Here is a 16,545-nt window from a genome sequence, read left to right on the forward strand (position 1 = left end):
GCTGACAGTGTGGAGCCTGGTTGAGATTCTCTTTCTGCCCTTCCCCTGCTCTCTCTTTCTCAAAATAGATACACTTTAAAAAAACAAGCCTATATCTTTAAAATAAAACAAACAAAAAATAAAATAAAACAAACAAAAAATAAAATAAAATAATAAAATAAAATAAAATAATAAAATAAAATAAAATAAAAGTAAAATAAAATAAGATAAAATATTGCACCCAGACTCTGCACTGACAGTGCGAAGCCTGCTTGGGATATTCTCTCTCTCTCTGCTCCTCTCCCTCACTCTCTCTCAAAATAAATAAATAAATAATTTTAAAAAGTAATAAAATATTGTGCCCAGAAAGTAACCCCACACTGTGTCCTACGAGTCCTCTCTTTAGCATGAGACATCACCTTGGCCTGGGCAAGACGCTGTTGTTTGTTCAGCATTAATGCTGCATTGACCATTTTAGCAACTGCATCAATGAGGCTTCATGGAGTCACTATTTATGCCTTCTTCAAGAAAAATTTTTTGAATTCTTACCATGTCTCAAAATGCATGCTAAGTGCTGAACATATAAAAATAAAACGACATACTTCCTACCTTCAATAAAACCAGTGAGGAGGAGACTCCAGTCAAAAATTCTCCATTAGGTCAGATCCCTTGCATTCTACACATCTGAATGCTCACTTTCATCTTTTAGAAGCATTTAACATTTCCACTTGTCAAGACCATTTTGAATCCAGTCTATCACCTATCACATTAGTATTCATTCTTAGATTTGTGTTACCTAAAAATTTGATAAGCATGCCTTTTCTGATTTAATTCAAATGGCTGATGAAAATGTTGAAGGTGACAAGGCCAAGGTATAGCAATCTTAGAGGCCTCTCTGTATACTGATATCAATCTGCTAATCAGTATCTTGAGCACTGTGTGTGGAGGAAGAGGGGCAGACAGGAGTCAAGGCTGGCTTATCTACAAACACTCATTCTCCAAAGAGTCAAGGTATTTTTTTTTTTAAAAGACTAAAATCTAGTCCTCCTTCTTGACAAAAAAGAAAATGACCCCCTGATGGAAAACAATAACCTTGTAGAGCCTCCGGGGAGATCCTGTAGCTCCGTGCTGTCCTCAGGTGGCTGTAGCCATCTTTCTAGGTCCTCATCAAGAGTAGAGTGAGCTCTGTCCAAGGACAAGTGAAGAGAACTGAGACAATTCTTATCCCATGACAAGGAGGTACAGTGTTTTAGAGTGGGAAAGGACCTTAAAACGTGTGTTTTCACTGTACAGATAAGAAAATGATAGCTAGGTGAGATTGTATTTACAGTTGCAGAGGTCACTTACATACAATTTAGATGCACACCAAAAACTTTCTTTAGCTTCTTAATAAAAAGCTTCAGCACCCATGAGAATAGCCACCTCCCAAAGTCCAATGCCAGACTCAGTCTCCATTCTAGGCCATTAAGTTAATTTCCACCCTGGGCTAGAACTGTACACTCATTCCTATAAGTTTTTTGAATGAAGAACTGCCTCTGAAGCTAAAGGATGCACAGTGTTTTCAGAAGGCCTGAAAAGTCCCACTCTGGGCATCTATCTATGTCCAGCACAGCCAGCCCTTTTGGAAAATAATAATAGTAGCTAACTTTTGATCACATGTAAAGTACTTAATACAACCAAGTTTAACTCAGACTTCTTGAGCTAATCTTCCTTGGCTTGAATAATGATGTAGATTTTTACTGAAGGTGTTTTGAGGAGATGAGAGGACTGGAGTTACATCATACATTATCGATAAAAAGATTTCTAAAACTTTTAAAATGTATTTCTCTTCCTCTCCCTTTGCCCTTGTCTTTTCTGTCTCCCCAGAACCTTCCTTGCAGGTCCCAGGGCTCATCTCCTCTTCCACCTCCCAAACTTTCCCTTCCAGGTCTCTTTCTTTTTCTTCCTCATAGAGAATAATTTAGCCTTTAAAGAGTGGGACAGGAACTAGATTCACTACCTAAAAGTTATTCGTAGCACTCTTCTTCCTTCCCTTCCTCTTCTATAGCAGCTGAAAAGCTAAAAACTCAATTTCTAGTCTCCCTTGTAAATGAGGGTGGTCATGCATCACATTTGGCCAGTGTAATATAAGTGGGCATCTGCTTTCCAGATAAAAAAAGGGGCAGAGTCAGAATATTCCTTTTCCCCACCTGCCTGGTGTGTAGATAGCAGCGATCCTGAAACCAGGAGGTGACAAGTCTGAAAATAAAAGCCAACATAGTAAGGTAGCAGAGCAGGAATATCCAAAGAGTCTAAGTCCCTGGTGGCATCACTGAGCTGCTACACCAGGCATGACCTGCCAACCTGTGGGACTGCCTCCTGTGTGAGACAAACTCATTTAAGCATGAAGGTAGAGTTATCCATCATTTGCAGTTGAAAGAATTCTGCAGGGCTACCCTAAGGATCCACAGGACCAGGATTAGGATAAGGCAAGTGTTGCAAGGACAAGTTCAGATCCTCTTTTTCTTCAACAAAATTTAGATACTTTGCTCATCTTTGATTTCTTGGCATCAGTTTTTATTTTTTAAAATAATGTATTCAAACAATTTATCTTGACTCTGAATTTTTTGGTGTCTCCTTTAATTTTGTGCCCAAGGAGTGTCTCACTCGCTTCATGCCAGTCCTGGCCCTGAATGATGGTTAGGGCAAGGTAAGAGAAGTCAGGAGGCACAGGAGGTGAGTCGAAGTGAATCGGGAACAGAATCGGGTTTCTTGAGGCAACCTTGTGTTTTTAGACTGAATTGTCTGGATGGCTGCCCCCATTTTCTCTTATCTGGCCACAAAGATCTAAAACTTCTCTTCCAAGGCCTTTAATTAAAATGTTTGGGGGCACCTGGGTAGCTCAGTCAGTTAAGCGTTGGAATCTTGATTTTGGTTCAGGTCATGATCTCATGGTTGGTGGGATCAAGCCCAGTGTCAGCCTCATCTGCACTGTGAGCACAGAGCCTGCTTGGTATTCTCTCTCTGCCCCTCCCCCACTCATGCTCACTCACTCTCTTACACACACATACACTCTCTCTCTCTCTTTCTCTCTCAAAATAAATATAAAAATACTTTTAGGGGTGCCTGGGTGGTTCAGTTGGTTAAGCCTCCAACTTTAGTTCAGGTCGTGATTTCACGGTTTGTGAGTTCCAGCCCCACATCAGGCTCTGTGCTGACAGTGCAGAGCCTGCTTGGGATTCTCTCTCTGCCCCTCCCCCACTCACTCTGTATCTCTCAAAAATAAATAAATAAATTATTTAAAAATATTTTTAAAAAATTTAAAAAACAATAAAACGTCTTGAAAGAAGCTGAAGCCTGTGTCTGCCTTACAAAATGAAAAACAAAAACAAAAAACAACTTGGCAAAAAAAAAATATTAAAAAATGGGTAAAGGACTTGAATAGTTACTTCTCCAGAGAAAATATAAAAATGGCCATGGATACATGGAGAACTGGTGGTTCAGTGGTAGAATTCTTGCCTGCCAAATGGCCATGGAGGCATATGAAAAGATGCTCAACATCACTCTTAATTAGGGAAATGCAAATCAAAACCACAATGAGATATCACCTCATACTTGTTCCATTAGAATGGGTACTATCAAAAAAACAGAAAATAACAAGTACTGGCAAGGATGTAAAGAAATCGGAGCCCTTGTGCACTGTTGGTAGGAATGTAAAATGGTGCAGCTGCTGTGGAAAACAGTATGGTATTTCCTCAAAAAATTAAAAATAGATTTACCATATGATCCAGCATTACCACATCAGGTTACATATCCAAAATAAATGAAAGCAGGATGTCCAGGAGAAATATTGTATACCCATATTCTAGCAGTATTATTCACAGTAGGCAAAAAGGTAAAAGCAACCCAGTGTCTACCAATAAATGAACAGATAAACAAAATTTGATACACACACACACACACGCACACACACACTGTAATTCAGCCTTAAAAAAGAAGGAAATTCTCAGGGTGCCTGGGTGGCTCAGTTGGTTGAGTGTCTGACTTCAGCTCAGGTCATGATCTCAGTTTGTGAGTTCAAGCCCCACATTAGGTTCCATGCTGACAGCTCAGAGCCTGGAGCCTGCTTCGGATTCTGTGTCTCCGGCTATCTCTCTGCCCCTCCCTGCTCTCTCTCACACACACACACACACACACACACACACACACACACGCAATCTCTCTCTCTCTCAAATATAAATAAAGAAGGAAATTCTGTTGGCTGCAGCAACTTCTTACTCAACACATCTCCAGAGGCAAGGGAAACAAAAGCAAAATGAACTATTGGGACCTCATCAAAATAAAAAGCTTCTGCACAGCGAAGGAAACAATCAGCAAAACTAAAAGGCAACTGATGGAATGGGAGAAGATATTTGCAAACGAAATATCAGATAAAGGGCTAGTATCCAAAATCTATAAAGAATTTCTCAAACTCAACACCCAAAAAACAAATAATCCAGTGAAGAAATGGGCAAAAGACATGAATAGATACTTCTCCAAAGAAGACATCCAGATGGCAAACCAACACATGAAAAAGTGCTCAACATCACTCATCAGGGAAATACAAATCAAAACCACAATGAGATACCACCTCACACCTGTCAGAATGGCTAACATTAACAACTCAGGCAAGGATGTGGAGAAAGAGGATCTCTTTTGCACTGCTGGTGGAAATGCAAACTGGTGCAGCCACTCTGGAAAACAGTATGGAGTTTCCTCAAAAAATTAAAAATAGAACTGTCCTACAACCCAGCAATTGCACTACTAGGTATTTATCCAAGGGATACAGGTATGCTGTCTCAAAGGGGCACATGCACCCCAATGTTTATAGCAGCACTATCAACAATAGGCAAAGTATGGAAAGAGCCCAAATGTCCATCAACTGATGAATAGAAAAAGAAGATGTGGTATATCTGTACAATGGAGTATTACTTGGCAATCAAAAAGAATGAAATCTTGCCATTTGCAACTACGTGGATGGAACTAGAGGGTATTATGCTAAGTGAAATTAGTCAAAGACAAATATCATATGACTTCACTCATATGAGGACTTTAAGACACAGAACAGATGAACATAAGGGAAAGGAAGCAACAATAATATAAAACAGGGAGGAGAACAAAACATAAGAGACTCTTAAATGTGGACAACAAACAGAGGACTAATGGAGGGGTTGTGGGAGGGGGGATGGGCTAAATGGGCATTAAGGAATCTAGTCCTGAAATCACTGTTGCACTATATGCTTACTAACTTGGATGTAAATTTAAAAAATTAAATTTAAAAAGAAGGAAATTCTGACCATGTTGCATGGATGAACCCTGAGGACAGTATGTTAAGTGAAGTAAACCAGCTACAAAAAGTCAAATACTGTATGATTTCACTTATGTGAGATATCAAGAGTAGTCAGAAAGCAGAATAGTGGTTGCTAGGAGCTGAGGAAAGGGAGCAGTTGGTTTTTAATGGGCACAGAATTTCAGTATTGTAAGATGAAAAAGTTCAGGAGATCGGTTGCACAACAATGTTAATATACTTAACACTAGTGAACTGTACACTTGAAAATTTTATGTTTATGTGTATTTTATCACAATTACAATTAAAAACAAAAAACCTTTAGGAATAGGGGCTATTAGGCTAGTATGAAGAAAGACCTTTTTTCCCCATTCTTATTTGTCAATATCGGAAGAAAAATGAACACACTAATACAGTTTATTAACTTTTAGAAGCCCAGCTTTTTCTGTTACCTCTCTGTGTCCTCTTCTAGATCCTGAGTTTCTTTGGTCCAGAGCATACTGCTATCTTCTTTTTTACCGTTAGTTTCTTGTTCTTCTAAGTGCCTTTGATCTAAAAATGGTTGAAAGACTTAACTTTATTAGAACAACAACAAATTGAGAAAACCTGCCTTGAAATGGAGTGCAAAAAATTAAAGCTAATCAGTGGTCCCTGAAGTATATATTGCACTACTTCTTCCCAGGAGAGCAGGGGCCAGGTGGCAGTCTGCAGGGTGTCTGCATTCACAGAAGCTGCTTCTGGGGTCTTGGGAGCTCTCTGGTGCCAGATGAAGCAATAGGAAACCTTACCTGTGCCAAGACTCAAGAGAGACAGAAAAAGCAGAGGAAAGAGAGGGCACATAAAAGAGGAGCCAAGACACCCTGAAAACAAATTGCACTGATTCACTTTGGGTGACCACCCTATTCTCACCTGTAAATGTTTCTAGGTTGGAGCCCCGAGGAAAGAATTTGGGTGGGGAAAGGTAGTTAGTACACTTTAATGTATGCCAGGCATTTTACAATACTGTCTCATTTCATCCTGCCAATGGTCCTATGAAGGGAAAGTTTGTTCAGTATCTTACAATGTACCAGACACTGTTCATAGAGCTATTGTGTAAACCAGGAGGTAAGAATTATCATCCCCATTTTATAGATGAGGATGACAGAGGCTCGGAGACATTAAACAGCTTAATGAGGTGGAATTGTGCCTGACCTCAATGCCCACAGTGTCCCACGTGTACCATTGTGCTGCCAAGGGCAGTGTTATAGCAAGGACCTGATGAAAAGGGTCTGGGCAGCTGGCTTACCATTTACAGTGACACCCAGATAACTTGCTGTGTTCTCCCGCAACACTGTGGATGAGGCCTGCTGTCGCTTCAAGTGCTCTGTCACAATAATACAAAAGCAAAAGACAACTTATTTCTTCCTTCAGATGTCATACCATTCTCTAGGGCAGTGGTTCTCAAAGGGTGGTCCTTGGATCAGCAGCCTCAGTATACTCAGTACTTAGATATGCAAAGTCTTAGACCTCATCCCTGACCTACTGAGGCAGAAACTCTGGGGGTGGGGCCCATCAATCATATTTTATAAGCCCTCCTGGTGATTCTGACAGCTGATAACCTTTGAGAACCACTGGTCTAGAACATTCAATTCTATCCAACACTAAAAATAAAAATAATAATGATAACAATGATAGGTAACACTTGCAAAGCCCTAGATGGCAGTTACTGTTTTTAACTTACACACATTCATTCAAGATTCATGTTCACAATCTTCATAACAACCTTACAAGACTCATCGTGTGATTGTCATTCCTGTTGAGCAGATGAGGAAATGAAGGTAAAGAAAGGTTGAGGACCTAGCCTGGAATCACACACAGCGTAAGAAGCAGAGATAGGATTTGAACCCAGGATGTCCAGCTCTAAGATTTATGCTGTTAATCTTTATTTTATACTCTGTCAAGTTTGTAACACATCAAAGGAGGTTCCAATTTCCCCCATCTCTGTGGCCTATATTTCCTATTTTTTTACTTAGTTTATGAAAAGATAGAAGGCAAAGAAAATAATTTCCATTTCCTAAAGAACTGACCATTACACCAAGACAAGCATCTGCCAAACTGCATACTGCTTTGCATTTGTGGCTGCACAGTATCCTTCAAGTGCTCCCCACAGCAGAGCAGTGAGACAGCTGCGAGGCGGCACACACAGGGACCCTGGACTCCCTGGTGCAGCCCTGTTGTGTGCAGGCACAGGGGTCTCTCTTCCTGCAAGTCAGGAAGCAGGCCTTTCCTGGCAGCTCCTGGGCATCAAGGGCCCCCATTTGATCACTTGAAATAACTTGAAATAAAAAATTCATTTTTATCCTTGTTAAAGATAGTCCTTTATTAATCTTAAAAGATCACCTATATCCTAGAGTTCGAGAGGATCCTCCCTGTTAGGCCCTTGTCAGAAGCCTAGAGCTGTGGATGTGGGCCCTCCAAAAGAGCACAGGTGTCGGAACCAGGTCACTCTCCAAAGCTCTCTTGAGGTGAAACAACGGAATGATGATTTATAATAATCAGGTGGGAGTGCCCATTATTAGAAGAAACTACCCAAGTGACCTCTCAATTTTGTCTTTCTGGGAAATTACTGACCTGTGTCAAAGTACAGACATCACCTAGAAACCTGGTCCAGATAATTCCCATGAGTAAAATGAGAAAAGGTTTCTGCAGAGTGTGTTGGGGTACAGCTGTGCCATGAGGCTGGAACCTAGGAGGAAGGCTGCTAACAGCTGCTGAAATGGGGGAGTCTATATGGTGACTAAGAGAGAAGACAGCAGGATCCAGAAGAAAAGTATCACTAAGGTCAAACTGCAAAGGAGCCTACAAATACTGCCTTAAGTCATGACAAAAGAAAAATGACACTGAGAATCTATCTGAGCTGGACATGTGTGGGTGACCTCTACTCTCATAAGCAGCAGTTCTATTACTGTACTAAGAAAAACAACTGGAGAGAAAGAATTCGCAAGGACTCCTTGGGGCATTCTAGAGAAGGAAAGCCCTAAGGGGTAGGCATCCTAAGAGCCTGACCCAACAACCCTATGACCCTGTGGCTTTGGGGAGGAGGTGTGATGAGGTGAAGGGGCCTATGAGTACAGAAAAAGAAAAAAGGAAGGTCTGGCAGCTCTGACTGGCTCCACCCTAGTTCATCAGACCAATAATCAGGGGCTGGGGGTTGTGATAGCCTAGATGGTAGCTGTCCATTGAGTCAGACCACATAAGTCCTCATTTACCTCCTTCTTCCTGATGAGACACAAAACCTCAGAGACCCTGAAAAACAGCTGGTGCATATCGGGAAATTCTCTAGAGGCCCCATACCAAGAACTGGACTGTGAGAGGTCTGCCAAGATGTGTTCTTTCAGAGTTAGAAGCTGGTCAACCAGGCTGTCAAGGAGAGAACAATCACGTCTCTTCTCACTCTTCAAGTGAGAAACCACCTGGCCCAATGCTTCCATGTACTTTCAGCATTGGCTCAGCTGGGCAGGGCCAGCCAATCCAGCTACAACTAAAATTGAGCAGGTATAGCTGGGTCTCTGTCTGAGATGGAAAATTCTGGTCTCATTACGTCTTGTGCCACTGACATCTCTGCCCCTGAGAAGGTGATTCATCCATGATGCCAATACCTCTAATACCTCCTGCTAATGGCAAAACTGAAAGTACAGGATGTCTCAACCTTAGTAGCCAGACTTCAGGCCTCCAAGGTATAGCTGGTTTGGTTCAAAAAGGAGGTGAAATATTCCTTTAATAAAACAATTTCATCATAGTAAACCACTTAAATATTGTTATTCCTCTTAGAATCATTACCATAGGCCCTTTAAAGTAACAAAATGACAACAGACACAGGCTAATATCCTGGCCAGGTTTCAGTAGTAATGTGAGGCCCACTTTATTGGAAAACTGCTCCTTCCTGAATTGTTCATTCAGTTAGACCTTCTTATTAGGGCCATTTGTACTCGTACCTACACCTGAGACAAAGAACTATATTGTGGTCAGTGACCATAACTAACAGGGCCATGGAGTACATTCTGTATTGAACATCTCTTACCAATTTCGTCAAGCAGCTCCTGAGATGGTGGTGGTAGCTCATCAACATGATGCTGTGAAATGGCTTCTACTAATGCTTAAAAAACATAAAGAGAAAAATGGCTTAACACCTTTCTGACCCTGAACTGGATTTTCCAGGCTTCCACATGGATTTGACTTAGGACTTCTCAGCAATGAAACAAACTGAGGCAGGAAGACAGCTTCTTACATTAGCAGTTCTAGTTGAGACCTCCTAACATGTGAATGGATTTACTCCCCTTTTTACTCCAAATCCTTTCCTGCTTTACCTCTTATCCCAGTATTTCTTGATCTGTGTCCCTCCCTCCCAAAGATATTTAGGGTAGGGGAAGTATAAATTCTTACTAAGAGGCTGGGGGCCTAATCTGGCACAGGGCTCCTGGAGGGATACAGTCTGGGCCAGTCAAAATGAATAAAAAATAAAATGGAAGGTCTTTTATAGGTTATCAGGCCAGGGGATATAAGAACAACCACTCTTTGGGCCTTCCCCTCCTTATAACCTTAAATAAAACCCCTCAGCTTAATTCACAAAATCCAAGAATTGTACCAAAACATAAGACATTAAAATTAATATAGCAAAGGCAATATGCCTCAAGAGTTGTTAACATTCTCATATCCTTTGATCTGAAAACCATCTCCTAAGAATCTATCCTAAAAAAGGGATCAGAGGTACAAAGATTTTTATACAAAGAACAAAAATTAGAAAACAATACAAATCTTCAACATAATGGCATAGTTAAGCAACATATGTAGAACGGACTATTATGAAGCCATTACATATATTTAACAAATAATTTTCACTAAGGGGAGATCCTCAAAACATAGCATCAAAAGAAAAAAAATAGGCCAGAGATAATACACAATATGATCTCAACTATGCTAAAAATACATACATTTTTGTACATTTCTAGAAATATGAAAGAGAGAGTGCCTGGCTGGCTCAGTAGGCAGAGCCTGAAACTCTTGATCTCAGGGTTGTGAGTTCGAGCCCTACATTGGGCACAGTTTACTTTAAAAAAATGGGGGCACCTGGGTGGCTCAGCTGGTTGAGCATCAGATTCTTGATTTCAGCTCAGGTCATGATCCCAGGGTCGTGGGATCAAGCCCGTCATCAGGCTCCACACTGCTTAAGATTCTCTTTCTCTCCCCCTCTCCTCCTCTCCCCCACTTGCATGCTCTCTCTCTCTAAAAATAAAAAAATTTTTTTTAATTTTAAAAAGAAAAACTATGTACTGAATAGTACAAGAGGTTAAAAAATGGTGGTAGAAATGATAGTTTTCTTTTAAAGCTCTTTTTATTCTCCAAGTTTAATGAGTATATTTTACTTTTATAATCAGATGGAAAATAGCATTTTTGTTTGAATTTAATGTAGCATCAACGATGAGACTAAAGTTCCCTTAAATTGGCTTACTATTATTTTGTATTTTGGTTGTATTTTCATATTAAACACAGGGTACCTTTCTGCAGGCTCCTTCTCTGGGTGGCATGGGATGATGTGTCAGGTGACTTAGCAATGCTGGAGGAACCGGCCCCAGTAAATGCAGGCAATCTTTTCTATAAGTAAGATGTAAACATGGTAATTGACACATGTACTGAGCTCAAAAGGCAAATGCAGTTCAATCATTTCCAAGATTAAGCCTGTGTTTCATTGATGGAATAAGCCACTTGTTTTGTTGATTGAGTCAAACTCTTTCAAATGTCCCCTCCTCTGGGATCCCTTCTCACCCAGTCTTTGCCTCCATAGCACCCAGTACTTACCTCTGTATTGTGTTAGCCAGCCTTTCTCACTAGGTGGGGAGCTCCTCTGGGGCAGGGACTAGGTTTATCTTATTCACATCTGGTGCCTAGAAGAGGGCTTGGCAGGGTACCTGGCACTTAAAACCTGCCCGGTTAACAATTTATTGAATGAAAGCATAAAACTCTATCTCCCTACTTTAGAGTGAATCTTTTGTTAGTCAAATGCCCAAAGAATATAACAATTGATTTTTAATTGAGGGCCAAAGCAAGTAATCAGTCTGCCTATAGAATGGTCAACATTTTTAATGAACAGTGCCAAGTAAGGAATTTGCAGTTTTCTTGAAGAGTCTACACATATGGAATATAAGGGAGAGAGAAGAGAAAAAGAAAGAAGGACGGCAGGGGGAGAAGGAGGAGGGGAGGAAAAGGTAGCACACAATTATGTGTTTTTATTGCAGACTGTTAGTTCAGGAGTTCAGAGAAGGTAGAGAGCAATCAAACCTCTCAGGGAACTAAGCAGAGGAGGCATCAAAGAGGAAGCAGAACCCAAGCCTCCTCAAGTAAGTAGGATGTGGGTAGACAGAGAGTACAATGCAGGTGAAGGCAGCATCCTAAGCTATGGCAATTTGGCTCTTTGGAGAAATTGCCAGATGTTATCTCTGGGGCAAAAAAAGGCACAAAAACCTAGGATCTATCCTAGAATACAGACTCAGAAAGATACCTCAGGGAAGCCCAGAGAAGATCCAACTTATTTCCTGCTTTCTTTGTATAATGGATTTGGAGAAATCTTGGCACTTTGGATCCCTGAGGCCTTTGGGCTGACTCCATGAGTGTGGAAAGCAGAATCAGTATACTTACGAGATCGGTCAGTCTTGAAGGGGCAGTTTCAGAGGAAGTAAGAAAGGAATCTAGGCTCTTTGCTTTCTCTCGAACAGTTGTAAATCTATCAGATGAAGTTTGAATGGATTCCTGACTGTTCCAGCATGAGGTAGAACCTGTTTTAATCTGAAATGTGATACTTTCAAGGCAGTCTTTATACCGACTGGCAGCTGAAGAACTTGACCCTGTTGTAGAAAAGAGGGCAATTAGTTTCCGAATCCTCTACATTATTTAAAAACAAAACCACAAAACTATGTATCTATACCAGGGATTCTCCAAGTTGTTAATAACTAAAATAATCACAGATATGAGATATAGCTTCTCAAAGTATAAAAACAATGACAGTCTCTATATTTGGCCATCCAAAGAAAGGGAGATTATTTGAACCACAAATATACTGGAACTAAGGACACCAGAGAGAGGCTATGTGATGCTGGCCATTGAGGTTGCAAGACTCAAAACTATGTGTGTTTACTCATATGTGGAACTTGAGAAACTCAGCAGAAGACCATGAGGGAAGGGAAGGAGAAAAACTAGTTTCAAACAGAGAGGGAGGCAAACCATAAGAGACTCTTAAATACAACAAACTGAGGGTTGATGGGGGGTAGGGAAGGGGGGAAATGGGTGATGAGCATTTAGGAGGACACTTGTGGGATGAGCACTGGGTGTTGTATGTAAGTGATGAATCATAGGAATCTACCTGAAAAACCAAGAGCACACTGTATATACACTGTATGTTAGCTAACTTGACAGTAAATTACATATTAAAAAAATTTAAAAATAAGAAGTGTTTCATAAAAAAACAACAACAACTGTGTGTTTAAGCACAAGATAGGTTTTAAGTAGTGCTAGAGTACAAAGTACAGTTTGCATTTGCCTGTCTCTACCACTAAAGTAAAAAAACTCCTTAGAGCTGCTTATAACCAGCACCACAAACCCCTACCTGGCCCCCCATGGGGGGCCTTCAACTCTGGTGCTAAGGAGACACCTCTACACTGAGGAAACACCTGGCAGTCTTTTCTCACAGCCTGGCTTCCCAAAGCCAATGGGGCAGGGGCTGTTAGTTCTTCTCCCCAAACACTTCTCCCGCAGTGATTACCTGGGCTGAGTGGAGTGCTGACACTTGTAGGTGCATGGTTTATTTTGGGTGTTTTGCATGAGACTTCCTTAAAGGAACCATCTCGTTCATAGGAAATACTAGACAGGTCTTGAATGTCTGTCAGTGATCTAAGAAATTTAAAGTACAAAGTAATTAGGAGAAGATGTTTAGAAAAATCAAACAATATTTTCCTGAGGGGTGCTTTTTAAGGATGCTCTTGACAACAATCTTTACTTGGCAGCAGACCAGAATTAGAGACTATCTTAGAATATCTTATGTATCTTAAAGAGAATCTCAGAGAATATCCTAAAAAGAGTACTAACTTTAAACATATCTCAGCAGCTAAAACTATTTCCATAGATGAAGGTATATTACATGGAAAACAGATTTCATTTACCTCCAGTATAAACTTATTAATATCATCATCATCATCATTATATTTCCTTGATTGTAAGATGCTATTAATTTAGATCATATTGTTAACAGCTTTTTGGTGAAAGAAGAAACACGCTCACATTAAATGTATGAATAAAAACGGGAGGAATATATTTTCCCACAAATAAGGAAATTCCTCATTTTCCCCTAAAACCAAGACTTTACACAGCATCCTTAGGCAACCCTTTGGTGGCCCTACATGTCTTTCTCTTTCAGCTCCTTTGGTGATTCCTTTAATGTCTCCTCTTGTTCACCTTCAGTACTGTAGGAGAGAAAATGAGAAAATTATATGAATCCCCGGTCAGCAGAGTGCACTAACCTGGTACAATGGACCAGTTTGTCAGCCCAGTGTAAGAAGCAGCAGAAAGGGCGCTAAATCAAAAATAGAAAGTTGGTGGGAATGCAAGCTGGTACAGCCACTCTGGAAAACAGTATGGAGGTTCCTCAAAAAACTAAAAACAACTACCCTACGACCCAGCAATTGCACTACTAGGTATTTATCCTAGTAGTAAATACTAGGGGGATACAGGTGTGCTGTTTCGAAGGGACATATGCACCCCCATGTTTATAGCAGCACTATCAACAATAGCCAAAGTATGGAAAGAGGCCAAATGTCCATCGATGGATGAATGGATAAAGAAGGTGTGGTATATATATACAATGAAGTATTACTCGACAATCAAAAAGAATGAAATCTTGCCATTTGCAGCTACGTGGATAGAACTGGAGGATATTATGCTAAGTGAAATTAGTCAGAAAAAGACAAAAATCCTATGATTTCACTTGTATGAGGACTTTAAGAGACAAAACAGATAAACATAAGGGAAGGGAAACAAAAATAATATAAAAACAGGGAGGGGGACAAAACAGAAGAGACTCATAAATATGAAGAACAAACAGGGTTACTGGAGGGGTTGTGGGAGGGCAGATGGGCTAAATGGGTAAGAGGCACTAAGGAATCTACTCCTGAAATCATTGTTGCACTATATGCTAACTAATTTGGATGTAAATTTTAAAAAATAAAAAATAAAATTTAAAAAAAAAAAGTAGGAAGTTGGTTCTGGTCCTGGCTCTGCTACTGATTAGCCGTATGTTTTCAGGCATGTCTGGGCCTTACTCTGGGCCTCAGTCTCCTTTCAGCCCATCTGAAATCAGCTGATGATACTACATGACAGTGAGCAAGTTCCTGAGGAAATCAATGGATCACAGGAAATTTGCTGGGGATGGAGGCTGGAGCAAAGGGCACAGTGGTGGGGCCTTACCAGCTGTGAGACAGCGTCCTACATGGAACATCAGGTGGGGCCAAGAAAGACTTATGCCAAAAAATGGCCAGAAAAGAATACTGAAGACAAACTTGACCTTTTTCTACTTTAACTAATAGGTAGGATTCAATTTCAATATCCACTAAATATAAACTATAAGTCAGCTCCCATGCGAAATCCTTCCATATGTTTTCATATTTTTAATCATTGCAACAATCCTGAGACCAAAGGTACAAAGGAAAGAACATGGGTTTTGGATTGAGTTATGACTTTATTAATTCTGTTCACTAGAGTATTTGTTTCTCCTTTTAAGTATACAAGTACAACAGCACTTTTTGGCCCTCCTAATTTATATAAATGGCTACCTCACTTGTTTTAACCAGTGAAGTATAAGCAAAAGTGATGTGAGTCACTATGGGCAGAAACCTTAAGGATAGTGCACAACTCATGTTCCCTTTCCTGCCTCAGCAATCAAGGAAGTACAAGGATGGAGTCTCCCTAAGCCTGGATCTTGGATAGAAGGTAATAGAGCACTGCACACTCCTGGCCAACCCATGGTGGACTTGGAGCATGAGCAAAAAATAAATGTTTGCTGTTTTTAGCCATGAAAATCTGGAGGTTGTTTGTTATATAGCATAATCTAGCCTATCCTGACCACTTACTAACCATTTGCTAACTTACAGTTAGCCACTTACTAACTGCGACCTTAGAAAAAATACTTAAAACTCTCAGAACTTTGCTTTCCTTATTTGCAAAATGGAGATGCCAGTATGTGCCTCACAGGGCTGAATATGGTAGTTACTTAGGAAACACTAGCTGTAATTATTATAGGTAAGGAAATTGAGACCTAGAGAGAGGGAAAGTAAAATGAATGTTGTTGTGTCAGGTACTTTACCTCTATTATTAGTGTTTTTAATTAAACTTTTTATTTTGAGGTAACTGAATATTCACATGACGTTTAAAGAAACACACTTGACCCAAGTTTCCCTGAATGGTAGTATCTTGCAAATCTACAGAACAACCAAGATATCAACACTGATACAGTCAAGATACGGAACATTTCTACCACCACAGGGATCCCCTTAGGCTGCCTCTTTTATAGGCATGTCTACTTCCCTCCTACTCCTTACCTCTTCCCTATCCCCTGGAAACCACTCATTTGTTCTTTATTTCTATAATCTTATCATTTCAAGAATGCCATATAAGTGGAATCATATAGTAAATAACTTTGAGGGATTGTGCTTTCCATCCAGCACAATTCTCTGGAGATTTATCCAGGTTGTTGAAGGTATCAATAGTTCATTCTTTTTTACTGCTGAGAAGTATTCCATAGTATGGATGTACCAGTCTGTTAAATCATTCACTTGTTAGACAATGTTTGGGTTTCCAGTTTTTGGCTATTACAAATAAAGTTGCTATAAACATTCATGTATGTGTTTTTTTTTCTTAATTTTCAAATGTTTATTTATTTTTGAGAGACCAAGACAGAGCTCAAGTCAGGAAGGCGCAGAGAGAGAGAGGGAGACACAGTATTTGAAACAGGCTCCAGGCTCTGAGCTGTCAGCACAGAGCCCCACGTGGGGCTCGAATTCCGGAATGGTGAGATCATGACCTAGGCTGAAGTCGGAAGCTCAACGGACTAAACCACCCAGGTGCCCCTCATGTATATGTTTTTATGTGAACATAAGTCTTCATTCCTCTGCAATGAATGCCAGGAGTTATAAGGATTCTTATTCCTAATTTTATAAATGGGGAAATAGAAGAGAGGAGTT

The 16,545-nt window shown here is 40.2% G+C and overlaps 1 protein-coding gene across 6 annotated transcripts in view; it reads right to left on the reverse strand.

Annotated features, from left to right (window-relative positions):
- Positions 1–16,545, reverse strand: part of TEX14 (testis expressed 14, intercellular bridge forming factor) — a 121,135-nt gene that overhangs the window by 3,754 nt on the left and 100,836 nt on the right. For 4 of the 6 annotated variants that reach the window (XR_008418609.1, XM_053892435.1, XM_053892432.1 and 1 more), the window contains 8 exons: positions 13,711–13,773; positions 13,077–13,204; positions 11,957–12,162; positions 10,819–10,915; positions 9,345–9,419; positions 6,570–6,647; positions 5,737–5,836; positions 1,072–1,164 (listed from right to left, as the gene is read on the reverse strand). Coding sequence is in view for 5 of the 6 variants with exons in the window: in XM_053892435.1 (XP_053748410.1) it covers positions 1,072–1,164; positions 5,737–5,836; positions 6,570–6,647; positions 9,345–9,419; positions 10,819–10,915; positions 11,957–12,162; positions 13,077–13,204; positions 13,711–13,773 (840 nt within the window). In the remaining variant the exon portion in view is untranslated. The remainder of the gene's footprint in view (positions 1–1,071; positions 1,165–5,736; positions 5,837–6,569; positions 6,648–9,344; positions 9,420–10,818; positions 10,916–11,956; positions 12,163–13,076; positions 13,205–13,710; positions 13,774–16,545) is intronic. The other 2 variants (XM_053892434.1, XM_053892433.1) reach the window with 2 other exon arrangements.

The sequence above is a fragment of the Panthera pardus genome, unplaced genomic scaffold (genome assembly GCF_024362965.1).
Source record: "Panthera pardus isolate Hobbes unplaced genomic scaffold, ASM2436296v1 HiC_scaffold_3, whole genome shotgun sequence".
NCBI classification, from domain to species: Eukaryota; Metazoa; Chordata; class Mammalia; order Carnivora; family Felidae; genus Panthera; species Panthera pardus.